The sequence below is a fragment of the Aythya marila genome, assembly GCF_965140915.1.
Source record: "Aythya marila genome assembly, chromosome: Z".
NCBI classification, from domain to species: Eukaryota; Metazoa; Chordata; class Aves; order Anseriformes; family Anatidae; genus Aythya; species Aythya marila.
This window is the reverse complement of record NC_139080.1, coordinates 40,009,051-40,025,016: the sequence shown is the minus strand read 5'-3', so window position 1 is coordinate 40,025,016 and position 15,966 is coordinate 40,009,051. Positions and strand designations below refer to the sequence as shown.

At 36.6% G+C, this 15,966-nt stretch overlaps 1 protein-coding gene across 1 annotated transcript in view; it reads right to left on the bottom strand.

Moving 5' to 3' along the window:
- Positions 1 to 15,966, bottom strand: part of TRPM3 (transient receptor potential cation channel subfamily M member 3) — a gene marked incomplete at both ends in the record, with an annotated part of 432,651 nt that overhangs the window by 57,814 nt on the left and 358,871 nt on the right. The window contains 3 exon segments of the mRNA XM_082784267.1: positions 2,300 to 2,434; positions 4,364 to 4,464; positions 12,901 to 12,973. Coding sequence (XP_082640393.1) covers positions 2,300 to 2,434; positions 4,364 to 4,464; positions 12,901 to 12,973 — 309 coding nt within the window.

Sequence of the window (15,966 nt, the reverse complement as noted above, 5' to 3'; positions counted from 1 at the left end):
CTCCAGCACAATGTGCAGAACCTCTGGATGAGAGTGGAAAGAGGAGCAGCAGGTTAGGCACCAGCCCTGCTGTGCTCAGCATCTCCACTTCCACTGTTGTTGACTCAGAGAACCCCTGTGCCAGAGTCTGCATCTGTGTTGTTCAGACAGCAACTAATAGTACATAGAGTCTGTGAATTTGCCTAATCTTTTGAATCCTGACCTGACATGGAAAGATCTCACAGAAATGACTCCCACAATTTTATTCGCATTTTGTGTGGAGAAGTACATTGATTTCAGTTGTGTTTTTGTACTGTTTCTGACATTTTCATACATTTTAGTAGGAGGCCTCCTTAGCTATGACTGGCAATACGTGAGATGATTGCATATGTCAGTATTTCCATACATACACTTCTCTGTGCTTATCAACAGAATTTTAGGTACCCCAGTCACTGAATGTGATGAGACTTTTCCTGCAATTCTTCATGAACAGTTTCAAATTTTCCTGTCAGAAGAGATGCCAAACCACCTGTACATATTGTCTCTTCAGTAGTCTCTGTCACATCATCTCTAAATAGACTGTATAACAGTGACCCTTGCATAAGCCCTTGAATCAATCATCTTTTGCGGTGAAAACAGACCATGTATCACTACTTCTTTCTATACTTCAAGCAGCTTTTTTTTTTTTTTTTTTTTTCCCCTTTTCTTCTATGCTATGACAGACAAATTTCTTTAGTAACCTTTGAGGATGAACATTATTAAATATTTTTTGGAAACATAGGTGTATGAAGTAGAACTTCTTCATTCTCCTGCACGTTGACTTCAAAAATTGTAATAAATTTCTAAGGTTTTGCATTTTCCTACAGAATCCATGTGTACTTTTTTTTTTTTTTTTTCCTTCTTGACATAAAATTGATCCCCGTCTCTATTAATTCAATTCTTTATTGTATTTTTAGACATCTGCCATGACAAAAGTCAATTTCACTGCTCTGTAGCTTCCCAAGTCACTCTCAGGGCTATAATTGAAATTAAATAGTTCTTATTTGGTCATTTTCTGGTTTTTATGTTGAGGCTATCATGGATGCATGTCTTTTATCACAATTGCTAGCTTAGTGATTTCACAGATAAGGTCTTTTGGAATTCTTGCATGAATAAGTTACGGTGATTTCTATAGTTCACATAAAATTTATTCTAAAAGGTCTTATTTTAGATGTTGAACGTTAGGGTTTCCTCAGACCTATGCCCTATAAGAACTCAGCTTGGTACAAATAATACAGTGTTTATCTTTGTGACAAGAAATCTCACAGGCCTTCTGTTCTTAGTGTATAGATGTTAGATATTTGGCAAGATTTAAGTGATCAAAGATGGGGCATTCTGGCTATATATTGGCATAGGTACTTGTTCCTCCATATTTTGCCTGAATTTAATGAATTCTCACATTTGATTTTTTTGAAAGACTGACTTCTGGTCACCATCACAAAACACCTCTGGATAATAGCCCAGTGTGGAAGCTTATGGTGGCAGGGCTTTGAAAGCTACTGGCAAAATAAAATTTTTTGAAAAGCCCTATGCACTATACCATGGCCTCTTTTCCACAGATAGAGCTTGTAATCCTAAAACTTAGGCAAAGCTTGAAGAATTTTTTCCATACCACTGTACCAATTCAAATGCCTTTGTTTTTCTCAGTAGGTGATTATGATCTCAATGCCAGAATGTGTTTTAGAGTTGGGAACTCAGAAGTGATTTGAACCTGTGCAGTTTTATGTACATCTTAAAGGTAAAAATATAAAACTTGCAAACAGGCTTTTAAACATCAAAACTGTAATTTTTGGAACATTCTGTGAGGACACAGTTAAGTTTTTCACCGTAAAGACATGTGGCCCTCCTGAAATTATCACATTACACCTTTAACTTCAGAATATTATCCTAATAAGTTTTCTATTATTTGTTTTATAGTGTGTGAGTTTGATTAACCTTTGCAAGACTTTTCCGGGCTTGTAAATTCAGGAGTCATATATCACAATGATACAGGCCCCAGCTTGCTAATTACTGCCTTCCAGCCAGTGCATTCATATTGGATGTACAATGACCAGAAATCAGCCAGTACTGTGTGGGGCTTAATCAAAGTTTCATAAAATATGTACAACAGTTCAGGTGGGCAAGACACAGTGTGATCCATTAGAGACAAAGCTAAGAGAAAGCGTGCACTTCTAACATGGAAAATTTCTGCAGCAGATGTTGGCTACCTTGTTGTTGCGATATGAGTGGGGGTTAGAACAATGAATACAGAGTAAGAAAATTTGCCTTAGGTTGGTCCTACCGTATTGTACAATTCCTCTAGCCGGGAGATGGTGAGAAACCGATGCATGCTTACTCCATTTTCTATGAGTAATTTCACAAAATCCACTCTGTCCAACACCAGTGCATCCAGCATTGCTTGCTCAAGGGAGCCCACCTGCAAAGCAAGTGATTATTTCAGGCCATTCCTGGGCTTCACAGGCCATATCCGGCTTGTCCTGTCACTCTGGCAAAAGCAAGAAAACGTGGCAAAAATTGTAAAGTTTTATTTATTTATTTATTTTGAGTTGACTTAAAATGGGGGTAATAGCAATTTTAGTCTATATTGGTTTCTCTGATTCAGGACAGCATTTCAGAAATGAGTGTCAGAGTGTTAAGATAGGTGGAAATCCAGATAAGGAACAAAGAACCAAAACATAGTAAACTGGTGATAGTACCTCTCCACTATTCAGTATCTCATTATTTTCTTTATATCATTCTTTCCTGAGGAATATTTTGTTTATATTGTGTATATTTGTTATGTATACAAACACTTTAATTCTATCTTTACCAGCCTTTTCCTCAGTTTGTGATGTTGAGACTCAAGGAAACTTTGACACTCAGGAAGTGGAAATCGTTTCAAAAATAGCATATCTTTGAAGGCCCAAATGCAAGAGGTCTTCCTATACATAGCCTCTTCTTTTACATTACTTTCAGGCTGGGGAGAGGTGGAGGGATGAGAATGTACTTCATGCTTTCAGCTTCTAGCTTGCAAAATAATTACATCTTGCAGCATATATATATTGTATTATATTATTTATTGTATTATATTATTTATTTATTCTATTATTTTTATGTTTGTTATGTTATGTTATGTTATGTTATGTTATGTTATGTAATTGCTATGATGTAGCAATAAAGATAAGGACAGCTTAGTACCTTTTAAATGTCTGCTATGTTTTGTTGCATACATATGCCCAGTATTTGGAAGCAAAATAAAAAGTCTTTTTCTCTCCATAATGGAAAATGCAAGGATTTTTGAAATTAGTTTTAAGGTGCAGCAAACTTGAGAAACTACATTTTAAAGAAGGATATTTAACCAGAAAATATTTCCTTTGTAATAATTTTCCTATTTGGAAACACAAATGCTCATGCAATGAACACATGAATTTTTCATGACAGTGACAAAACAATTGTCACAGTAATGAACATTGTGATTCAACTAAACCTTCTGAGTGAAGATGTAGTAGATTTTAAAGGTGGAAACAGTGTTTTTCAGCTTTTGCTGGGTAGCTTTTACCACTGCAAAAATTGCATTGTAAATGGGGTGTTATGATACTAGAGACTGCTACACCACTGCCCCTCACAAGGTCCAATAGCCCCTCTATTTACTGCTGTCACACTCCAGTGGAGTAGCTCTGCCTGCGGTGCATCTTGGGGGACAGTGCTGGCTAGGGACCTGTCCCCACAGCTGGTAGCTGGAGCATAGGATGGGCAAGATGTGAAGCAGGCAGTTGGGTGCAAAGTAACACTAGGTACAAAATTAACACTGGCTTAGGTTTTGAACCACAGCTCATTTGTGGTAATATCACAGCACAGCTCTCACGGTCCACCTGATGACCTCCCTACACCTGTGCAGCATCATTTGGTTATGAAATCATTGTGAACTTCGGTATTTTCAAGTAAAACATATAAGATGAAGAACAGAAAGAACAGAAAGAAGTTTCACCTTTCCTTTAACTTACAGACCGATATCTTAGCACAGCTGTTAAGAAATGCTTGTTTTTCTCAGGTTGCAGAATCGTTTCTTTCAATTCTTGATAGGGTATCAAAGTGCTGCTTTTTTTTTTTTTTTTTTTTTTTTTTTTAGAGGTGTGGCCTCAGTGTTAAGGTATCGCTAGATGTCATCATTGCCTTGAACAAGTGAACACATTGCTGTCTGTAGCCTTACCTGCCTTCAGTAGCTATGAATGGATACTTTGTATTTGACAGGAAACATGACCCAGTACCAAAACATTGTAAAACCAACAAAGACAAAAGAATAGATTTAATGTGGTGTAAGGTTTAAGGTGTTTTCTGTAGAAGATGATGTATATATATACTGTACCGGCCACTGCTGCCCATAAATAAAGATCTGACTTCGAGCGATGTCTACTCTGTTCCAGGCTAATGCTAGGCTCAGTTGGTCGGGAGCAGATGCGTTCGCTCCTGTGAAAACAGAGGGAAGTGTGGAAAAGATAGGAGGAGAAAGAAGAAATGGCATACATTAGGCTCAGTCAAGAAATCACCTTGATAATTCCTATTAATCAGGAATCTCACAGACATAATTCCTGCAACTGATCTCTTAATACGTACCAAAACCCAAAGCTTCTATTATCCCTGCAATAAAAGCCTTGTTCTCACACCCTCCTTGAAAATTTTCCTATGGATATTGGCAGCTGCAATTTTCAATGGAGTGAACTAGTTTCCCTCATCTCAGATGGGAAATCACAGAAGAAGCCAGGAAGTGTATTGATCTGGTACAGGAATACACACACACACACATGTATGCGCACACACGCACACATGCATGCACACATGCACATATAGCAGTTACAAATGGGTTCAACTCACAAAGGCACTACCAATTTAAATAAACATACATTTTATACACTTCTTTTATGCCTTTGTGCCTGTACGAGCATAGGAATTCCTCCTCAGTTTGTAGTTTGGGGTCCTGGTGGAATAAGTTTCCCTTCACATGTGATATTCACATAAGAAAACATGCTAAAAATCTGCTGTCAAAGTATAATATATGACAATTAAATAAGTAACCATGCAGATGATAAGATGGGTTTGGAGCTGTTTGTTTGTGGAAGGGAGGGTATATTTTCTCTTTAGAGACATTCTGTGGGACATTCCTGCCCTGCTGTGCTTTATTAATATTTCACTAAGGACTTCAAGACTATTAACTGTTTTGTAGTATTTGTGCTTCAGTGTCACAGTGAGAACTCACCTGTATGAACTGAACAACTGAATCAAAAGGGCCCTTCAACTTTTAACTACCTACTGGTTTACAGAGATTAGATGATTGTATACAGGGTCATTTTTTAAAGGCCTAATATCTTCACTTTTTCTTGTCTTCATTATTTCATATGCCAACAAATGGTCCTCATGGAGAGAGAACAAGCTAAAGTTTTTCTTTAGTCAAAGCAGATTTGTCAACATTCTAGTGCTATTAAAAATCAAGTACTGTTTCATCTGAAAGAGGACTCTAAAATTAGAGGCATAGAAAACAAATGGCATAATATGCTGGCCACTGAAATCTTCTTTGAAGGATCAGTTCAGCAGACTTTAGGGAAACAGCCTACAGCTGTTTCCTAACTCATGGCTTTTCAGTCAGTTCACTGCCATGAAACTTTGCCAAATACTTGAACTTATCTAAAGAAATTGTTTGGTATATATATCTAGATCACTTTGATTTTATTTCAGAAAGGAGCTCTGATAAAAAGGCAGGTGGTGCAGGAGCAGAGGGATGAATAAAAATGAATACAAGAAGAAAAAGCAATGAAAACAGTCAAACTCCTTTCTGTGACCAAGAAGTGACAAAAATCCTTTGGTTCTCATTTCTATATATTATGATACAGACAAAAGCTGTTATGGGAGACCCCACAGGTGATGATTCCAATGATTTCTGAACCTTTCTCTTTCTGAATTTCATATGCAAGTAACATACAACTTTCAAGAACAGAATATATTTACCTCTAGGAATAAAAATATTTACCTCTACAATTTTATTTATGAAATCTTAAAACAAACAAACAAGCAAACAAACAAACAAAAAAAATGCACTGCGTACAACAGTATAAATTAATAATAGAGAGAGAATAGTTTTTCCCTTTTTCCAAAGCAAACAACAGTATCTCTCAAAACATCCTTGGATCTCCTCCTTCCCATCTGCAGGAGAAGGGAGAGCCTTGGCAGGGATTTAAGCGAGGTCTCTGCTGAGCAGTGGAGGAGGCATATGGGTGAACTCCAAAACTCAGGGACAGTGATGGTGATCTTAAGGCCTGGCACAGTTTTGAACATGTGATGGAGGAGCTGCACCTCCTGACTTTGCTAAACTGACTGAAGCTTACAGTCCAGGTAACCAGAGATGCTGCTTGGACAGAAGCCATTTGGGACTGAGAGTGGGTCAGATGTACTTGGGAAAGGACTGAAGGGGCTACCTGAACTGCCCCCACTTCAGCCAAAGCTAAAATCAAATCATAGAGGTTTAGTGTAGCTCCAGGTGAAAACCTTCTGGCCCCTATCAGGGAAACATCCCCAGTCTTTGCTGAGGTACTCAACAATGCTGGAACTTTTCATGCTTTAGGAAGTACCTAGCTGCAGAATGAGTGAACAGGGCAGAAGAGAGAAGACTCCAGGAGTAATAAGAAAGACCTCAGAAAAGCCAACTCAGGGATCTGATCCCAATAGGGATGTCAGAAAGACGAACCACACAAAATTGGCTCAGTTTCCTATCTGCATCAGAACCAGTGCCACAAAGAAGGTTCAAAGGAGTCATTGGAGATTCCTCTCTGAGGCTCCTATTTGTCATGGGGACAATCTCTCTAGAGAGGTTTACTGCCTGCCTGGGGCCTGTATTTGTGATATTACAAAGTGGCTACTATGTCTGGTGGGTCCCCAAAAATACCATCCCTTCCTGCTTTTTCAAATAGGATCAAACTGTGCTGTGACAAGAAAACTCCAAAATATCAAAAAGGATTTTACATCCCCTGGATTTGAGTCAGTAAGAAGAACTCCAAACTTGACTTCTGTAAGTATTAATCTTGGTCATGAGTATGACTGCAGTGTACTCAAATAAAAGCCAAAACATATTTAGGAGATCAGAAAATATGATAATTAAAATACTGCTCTTATCAACTTAATACAGAGGATCATAATGGAGCCACTTATTAGGCCCTTAATTCTGTCTGTGCTGAGAAATTAGCATTTCCTTTCCCTGCATTTTTTTCTTCCTGTCTTGTGGAAAAAGTCTCTGCCTAGTTCTGTTATGTTATTTAATTACCATACCATACATAGTGCTTTAAACAACATTTTAGTTAAGGTAAGACTTATATCTATGTAATATTTACTCAATACCCTAGTGTTTATATCCCAAAAGGTATGTTCCTCAAAAAAAAAAAAACACTTTAGAGAATATGACTAATGTCTATAGTGGGACTCTTTCTTCCCCTCATCTGCTTCTAGAAGTAAAATTCAATTTGAGATGGAATGCATTGATTTGGTATCATTTTCTTTCAATATATAATTTGCTAAATACAGTTATATGCTAGAAAATTTAAGGATGGCGAGAAGTTAAATGAATGAGAAGGACATCTATGAAAGCTGTTCCTGCAGGTGTTAACTCTATGCTCTTAGGCAACTACCCAAGGGAGATTCTTCTTATAAAAAGTCCAATCACATCAGATGATCTATCTAATATCTTGGACCAAAAATGCAATATGTTTTGATGACAAAGCTTGTGACAGTAAACTTGAATCAGTATCCTAAGTAAGTGTTATGTCCTTGCAAGACCCCAGATTACTGAGGAGATACACTACAGACTTTTAAATTGCAGCTGAGATTTACTGAGACCAGTGTAAAACTTCTGATGGATTCTCTAGCAATAGTGTAGGATACTTAATGATTAGGAATCTGAAAAGTTGAAATGCCATAAAACTGACCTACCTAGGCAAAAATGGTTGTTGGAGATTCATTTCCATAATGCTTTTAAGCGTGTCAGTGCCCTCTTTGAATCATCATTTAAAGAAAGGAAGTAGACTAACGGAAATAACAATCCAAATTAACTTTCTGCTCTGCATTTCAGCAGGTCTTAAATTGTCTTCTGTTTCAGAGAGTGCAAGGTTTTTGGAGAAAGGGATTTCCAATGTGTTTGCTACAAGCACATTCCTAGCATTTAGCAAATCAATTGGCAATAACAAAGCTGATAGGAAAAACAACTGTGGGGGCAGTAAACAGACATCTGGTCTAACTCTGAGACATACTGAACTGAGGTAACATTAATCCTTATATATTAGTGATTTCATGGTTGACAGACCATCACACAATCTTCCAGGACCCCATGACGGTTGCTCAGTGAGCATGAATCATGACTTATTCACAGGCTGGAAGGCAGGCAGAGACATCAGGTCTGCATTAGTTTAACGAGACTTATCTCAAAGGGTAACATGGCAGTCATAGCAATTTTAATATGAGCTAACAGTGTGCCCTGTCAGCCAGGAGGGCCAGCTGTATCCTGGGGTGCATCAAGCACAGCATTGCTAGTCAGTCGAGGGAACAGATGTCCCACTCTGCTCTGTGCTGGTGCAGCCTCATCTTGAGCACTGTGTATGGTTCTGGGCACCACAGTATAAAAAGGATGTAAAACTGTTGGAGAGGGTCCAGAGGAGGTCTATAAAGATGGTGAAGGCCCTAGAGGGGAAGACATAAAAGCTGCAGCTGAGGTCACTTGGTTTGTTCAGCCTGGAAAAGAGGAGGCTGAGGGCAGACCTCACTGCAGTCTACAACTTCCTCATGAGGGGGAGCCAAGGGGAGTAGGTGCTGATCTAATCTCTTTAGTGACCAGCAATAGGACCCAAGGGAATGGAGTCAAGCTGTGACAGGGGATGGTCAGGCTGGATAACAGGAGGAAGTTCCTCAGTGAAAGTGTTGTCAGGCACTGGAACAGGCTCCCCAGGGCTGTAGTCATGGCACCAAGCCTGTTGGAGTTTAAGCATTTGGGCATTTGGACTGTGTTCTTAGTCATATGGTCTGAATTCTGATTTTTAGGTAGATCTGTGTGGAATCAGGAGTTGGACCTGATGATCCTTCTAATTCCATTCCATCCTATCCTATCCTATCCTATCCTATCCTATCCTATCCTATCCTATCCTATCCTATCCTATCCTATCCGATTCTGCTCTGCTCTGCTCTGCTCTGCTCTACTCTACTCTACTCTACTCTACTCTACTCTAATTACAGTATGCATAGACCACAAAGCACCTCTTTTTCAATATTACTTGAAAAATTACTTGAAAAATGACGCAATTTCACTGTGAGGGCTTCTGGAGCACCAGCTGAAACCTGAGCGGTGCTGCTAGTATGTTCCAGACATTGCAACAGCTTTGTGAACTATGATCTTTGATGCCCCTTCAGAAGAAAAATATTTTAGCACTTCTCAACAAGCTGACTTTAAATTCCATGTCATGTACTTTCATCTTAATTAGCAGCTGCAAAAGAACAAAATCCATTACTATTTGAGCTCTAACTGCTCAAGTTAAAAGCACAAACAGTTAAACTGTCTCAATAAATGTACTTTTTTTTTTTTTTTTTTTTTTTTTTTTTTTGGTGGAAATTTGCTTTCCACACTTACATGTCTCTCAAGATGAGAAGAAAAAAAAAAAAAGAATTAAGAAGGAATCCACAAGCCATATGCTGTTGTGACATCCATGCAATATAAATTGATAATCAGTTTGGATCCCTGGCTTATTGGAGATCACTTCCAAGAAAGATAGATCTGCTGATGAGATTAAACAAGTGACTCACAAAAACAAACAAGGAAATAATCTCTCATATTCAGTGCAGGGTTTTGGTCTTGTGGAGTATCCAGGCCAAGAGAGTTCTTGCATTGGCAGTGTGCCTGATGCAAGATTAAAAAGAGAATAGCTCATTGCAAATTTTGCACAGCAAGCAGGAAATGATACTTCTTGTGTTTCCAGTCCTTGTCCTCCTCCTATTCCCTGAGCAAATCACTCACATCAGGGTGGGATCAGTAATTAGCTAGTAAGTGTCTTGACTATAATGGCTAAAAAGAATTGTAAAATCCTCATTGGATTGTGAAGAAGTAACAGGTAATTTCACACTGGTTTCATACTTTTCACTGTACCTGTTTCACATGGTTCTGATAAAGTGAAAGAGATTAATTTCTGAATCTATTATCTTGAATCTATTATCTGAATTATCTTGAATCTTTCAAGATAATTCATTCAGGTTCAGTCTTGAAATTGATAGGCAAGTGTCTCAGCATTGCTGAGATGGATGTCTTGATTTGATGAAAACACCATCTAAACATCAGCTTTTTTTTTTTTTTTTTTTTTCTTCTAAGTGTGTAAATGTGTATAACGCAGCATTTCAAATCAGCTTTTCTTTCAAGTTGTGTCAGAACTTTTGTACAAAGACACGGATGCACAAAGACAACTGATTTGCTTGAGACAAGAGATTTCATTTCTGCACACATTGATTAAAGTCATATGGACTTTCATTCCCTGTGATCAGAAAGCTCAGATTAACAAGATATAAAGTGGCTTCTGATAAATCTAATCTTCTTTGAGTATCTTCAGAATCAGAAAGTGCTGAGGAGCAGGGAAGATGAGGAGTAAATTTTAGTTCCTCTAACTCTTGAGCAAGACAAAGATGTTGCTGCCATCAGTAGATTACAAAATCATGTCAGCCAAGTGTGAGAGGAGGTGTCTACATCACTTACACAGGTCAAGGATCCTTCTGAGATAACAGAAGTTCACTATGATGTCTTGCATTTTTTTTTATTTTTATTTTTTTTATTACTAAAAGGAAGAGTAGCAAATAGTGCAGTCGTTCATGTAAATACTGCAAAAGAACTTTTCAGATATCGAACAGTCCCTCCCAAGGCCTATAATTTATTTTCTTCAACTTACAGGAGGATTTCTTCCAAGGTAATTAAAGATTTCCAGAGATATTGAGATTCAAACATCGAAAATATACCTTGACAAAATACACCTCAACAATCTATGTCTAATAGGAATCAAGAGTAACAGTTTCAATGACTGCCTTAAGGATAAATGCCAAGAGAATATGCTTTACATTGAAGATAATGAAGAATTCAGTTATATTTAAGATAAAAATGCAATTAAAATATTTCCTACAGATAGAAAAGACAAATTTGGTGATGGATGCAATTCCTTTTTCTTTGTTTGAATTAATTCATTTTTCTTCACATTGATTTATATTGTTTCTGTGTGAAGATGTCCAAAATTCCTTGAGATTTAACTACGCAGATGGCTAAGACTTGTTAACTCAGGGTAGCAGCAAAATAGTCATATTACCTGCAGGCCAAACAACTGGTATCTTGATCAAAATGAACAAAGAGGAGAAAGTGGTAATACAGAAGCCTAATGATACAGAAACTGCTGCTGCAAAATAATTCCTATCTATTTCCATGGTTGGTATGGTAGCTCTCAGTCTGCAATCCTGGCCAGTGCTTATTTACTGATCCTGTTCAGACCTTAAATTTAAATATTCAAAGGCCATTTTGGAAATGGGATTCATAACTGTGTAAAAGTTAAAATATTCTTTTTCCTGGTTAGGTGGAAATTATTCAGGCCTTCTCCCTTTTTCTTTTCTTATAGCTCTTTTCATCCTACACAGGAAGAAACTGAGAAGAAAACAGTCCTGGAACAAGTAAGAATAGTTCCTATTACCATTTCAAAAAGATTTTTTTTTTTTTAATGATTCAAATTCAAGACTGCCACATATCAGTATTTACCCTCTTACTCAGGTGTAGGAGTGTCAACAGCATCAAGAAAACTGCTGAAAAGCCTCAGAAAGCAGAACTTTCCCCAGGTACCTTCTGAAGTGCATTCCCTAATATTTATTAGGGATAATATCCCATTCTCATAATGCTCTTTAAAATTATTTTGTATGTCTTATTCTCTATTTTTAAAATGAGTATGGCCCGTGTTACATAACAGAAAACAGTCCAGACGAGAACAAGATGACTGTGGTGCTATACATGCCATTTGTTAAAACCCCATCTGGGGAAATACCATATACATGGATGGGTATATCCTCCCAGCCCTTGCTTGATCAGTTAAGAACATGTATTTCAGAGCTTTCAAAATCTTACCTGTATTTGCACCATATGGTGCAAATGGAGAAGAGAGACGAACTAAATTGCATGTCTTTGAGGGACCAGTGTTTAAAATGAACTATAATTTGGAAATATTTTAGCAACAAGGGATTCATTGTAAGAAGGTCTTTTAAGAACACAAGAGCAACATGTAATTGTTTAGAAAGATATAGCTAATTGAGCAAATTAAGGTTAAAATCCCTCAAACTCTGATAATGGAGTTCTCAGCTCAACCAGTGGAGGCTGGAGGGAATTCCTGAGTTCCCAACCTTTTCTAGAATGACTGGAGAAAACATTTTACAATACTGCCAGTTTTGTCTAAGTGGAGAAAACCTCCTCCTCTATTTTCCGCTAGCTATGAAAGCAATCTAAATCTGAGAAGTTCTTTGGCTTGCTGGTTGTGAGTGCTAATTGTCTAAAGTAACCTGTGAGGGTCACCATTGATGTATTAGTGACACATAAGCAATTGTAGGTGGTAAGTAAAGACTGAGACAGGAAAAAAAAAAAAAAAGAAAAAAAAGAAAAGGACATTAAATTAAACATTAAATTAAACATTAAAGAAAGGGCTGGATTTGTACAAAGTAGTTAGAACAAAAAGTATACTTTAATTTCATGGTATAAATTTACCATCTAGATATGGTACATAGTGTCAATAAATGCATGTTCCAGCACAGCAGAGACACAGAGTTAATCCACTTGGATCGTTACAGACTCACTGTGAAGTGAAACTCCATTACCTTTTAGTAATGCTGTAAGGATAGCTAAATCAATATCCTGGTGTCCTTCTGATCCCATGCGAAAGACTGTGATCTGAAATGTTAAATGACAACACCATTACTGAAACCAGAGTAATATTTTAAAGCAAAAAGTCAGGGCAACATCATTTGCATCTCAAAATATCCTGATGGCTACAAGCTGATAATCTTAATGTAGTCATTTTAAGTGGAGCTTACTAGATAGAATTAACACAGAGTATAAATATATATATATACACACATATATACAAAATATATATGTTTGTGAGACGGAATTCACCAAAGATAAAAGTTGCATTAATATGTGTATAAAAGAAAAATCCTATAAAATCCTATAAAAATATCAGAAAAATCTGATATTTACAGAGTGAAATCAGAGATGAAGAGATGAAAGAATATTCTTATATTAGAATAACATTAGATTTAATGTTTCCAGTACATTACTATGACAAACTAGGTGTGTTTTAGGTTATGGACTTGATTTACAGAACATGGCATTGAATAAATATTTTCAACAAAAAATCAACAACATATTAAACCTCGTGACTTTGTATAACAGAAAATTATCTACATAATCTAGGCTTCAAACAGGTCCCTGAACATCTTTAGGCATGTGTAGTCAGTGACCTATACAATACATAAGCTTTGAGGTGGTGAGGTTACACACACAATTCATAAAGAATAAGACTGAACGTTGGGGGTCTGTTCTTTCAAGGCAATTTGACTCTTGGTTGAGACAGCACTGAAATATATAGAAGTGTAAATCCCCTTGCTCTTTTTGTTACTATGGCAATAGATGTTCTTGGACCTCTGTTTCCTGAAAGGCAACCAAGACTGCAGTCTTTTATTTTATTTTATTTTATTTTATTTTATTTTATTTTATTTTATTTTATTTTATTTTATTTTATTTTATTTTATTTTATTTTATTTTATATTTTATTTTATTTTATTTTATTTTATTTTATTTATTTTATTTTATTTTATTTTATTTTATTTTATTTTATTTTATTTTATTTTACTTTACTTTACTTTACTTTATTTTACTTTATTTTACTTTATTTTATTTATATTATTTTATTTACACTGTGTCAACATGGTTATCTGAATAAATTACACTTTTTTTTTTTTTTTTTCCCTTTTGCCACTACTGACTGCCCCCATAAAATCTGAAATAAGCAATATGTTTAATTAGTAATTTTGTAAACATATTTTACACTCATATTCAGGAGCACACATAGTCCCTAAATTCTTACTTGTACAGCACCATTGAATGACAGCAGCATCTGGAACAGAAGTCAGCAAACATCAGTGCTCAAAATATAGTACAAGGAGGTGGGAAAAGGATTTCCTTTATATATATTTTATATATTTCCTTATATATAAAGTAGTTAAGTCTAATCTTCAGTTTACCAGCTGAAATAGCCCTACAGGTTATATCCCAAGAAATTTACTGCAGACCTCCTGTAACACCTATTCTAGCTTAACACAACCCTGGGAACACTAGGGAGTTCAAAGAGATGTTAGAGATTTTGCTCCATAGTGCAGCATTATAGACACTGAGAAGGCAAACTGGATTAAGCCATGTGGAAACTGGTTTAGCTTACTTAATCAACTGGGTTAAATTCTGCCTAACACAATGTGAAGTATTTACATTAGCATTACATTAGGTGTCTTCTCCAGTTTAAATAGATAGTTCTCAAATTAGACTTTGTTTGACCCTCAGAGGTGTTCCTGATACAAACCATAAATACTACAAATGATACTTTAATGATTTATTTTTCCTCCCTCATCCAGAGTCTACAGATGTTTCTGTACTTTTTTTTTTCTTTCTTTTTTTTTTTTTTTTTTTTTTTTTAATCTCTACAGCAACTGTCAAATAAGCTTTCCCTGCAGTGCAGTCAGTCTGGTTCTTTGACCTGTGGAGCATAGCTAATATGGGCACAAACATATATTTATATCTAAGTATCATCTCAGAACACAGTAAAAACGTAAGTTGATGAGATCAAGCCTTCTCCTGTTTAAGTGTATGATGAACTATGCCACAGAGGTTAGTAGTCAGGTTGGGGGAGGAAGGGAAGGGTGGATTAGAAAGTAGAGGAAAGAGAAAGCCTTCCTCCCTTACCAAGAAGGAAAGAGGAACATCTTCCCTCTTGTGGGTAGGTCTGCAGCTGATGAAAAATTGTAAGTGTTCCCACATTTGTTTGAGCAAGATATCCTCATAAAGATTTGCATTCTCCTGCATTCTTTTTGAATCAAGAGGCACTTCCTTAACATTAAATGGATGGGTGTCTGCCTGGCAAGCAGCTCAGATGGTTCTGGAAATGTGCTGTTTGCAGCTCTGGACTTGGTGGTACCAACACATGGTAAAATGCCATTCTTGTACTTTGTGGCCAGGTAAAGCAATCAGTTCATGGGGGCCTGAAAATACTCAACTGAGGTAGTTCAGACTCTGCAGTGGAAGAACATCTTAAGCCAAAATTGTGCTCAGTAAACTCCCAGCTTAATTAAAAAATGTCACATAAATTGCAAACACTGAACAGCTTATCATCACAGGAAAACTAAGTGAAGAACTTTGCATGTATTGGAACACATATAACCTTAAATTCCAACTTCTTTTTCCCATCTTTTCACTTCACCCCTTTCTCCCTCAGAAAAATCAACCCATTCCAGCAGAACAAATTGCTACCCTACAAAAAATAAAGTAGAAAATAAAGTAGAAATCTAAAATTTAGTTGCATCTGAATAAAAAAGTTACCTTTAGATGGTAACTGTTTATTTATTATTATGTGCAAGAGGTCAAGCCATAACCCAAGCACTAAAATAAAGAAAGAGAAGATAACCAGATTAGAGACAGGAATAGAAAAAGTGTTTGGACTCAAAACAGATTTATAATCATCTGGGGGCTCATACCCAAGACTGAACTAGAATTTTAGACTGACCAAAGCAAAATCTCATGGTTATTCCTTTCAAAATGCTACAAAGTTAGTAGCTCAAAGATTTGCCTGTGGACTTTTGCCTGTTCTGAATGCACAATTATTATTATTATTA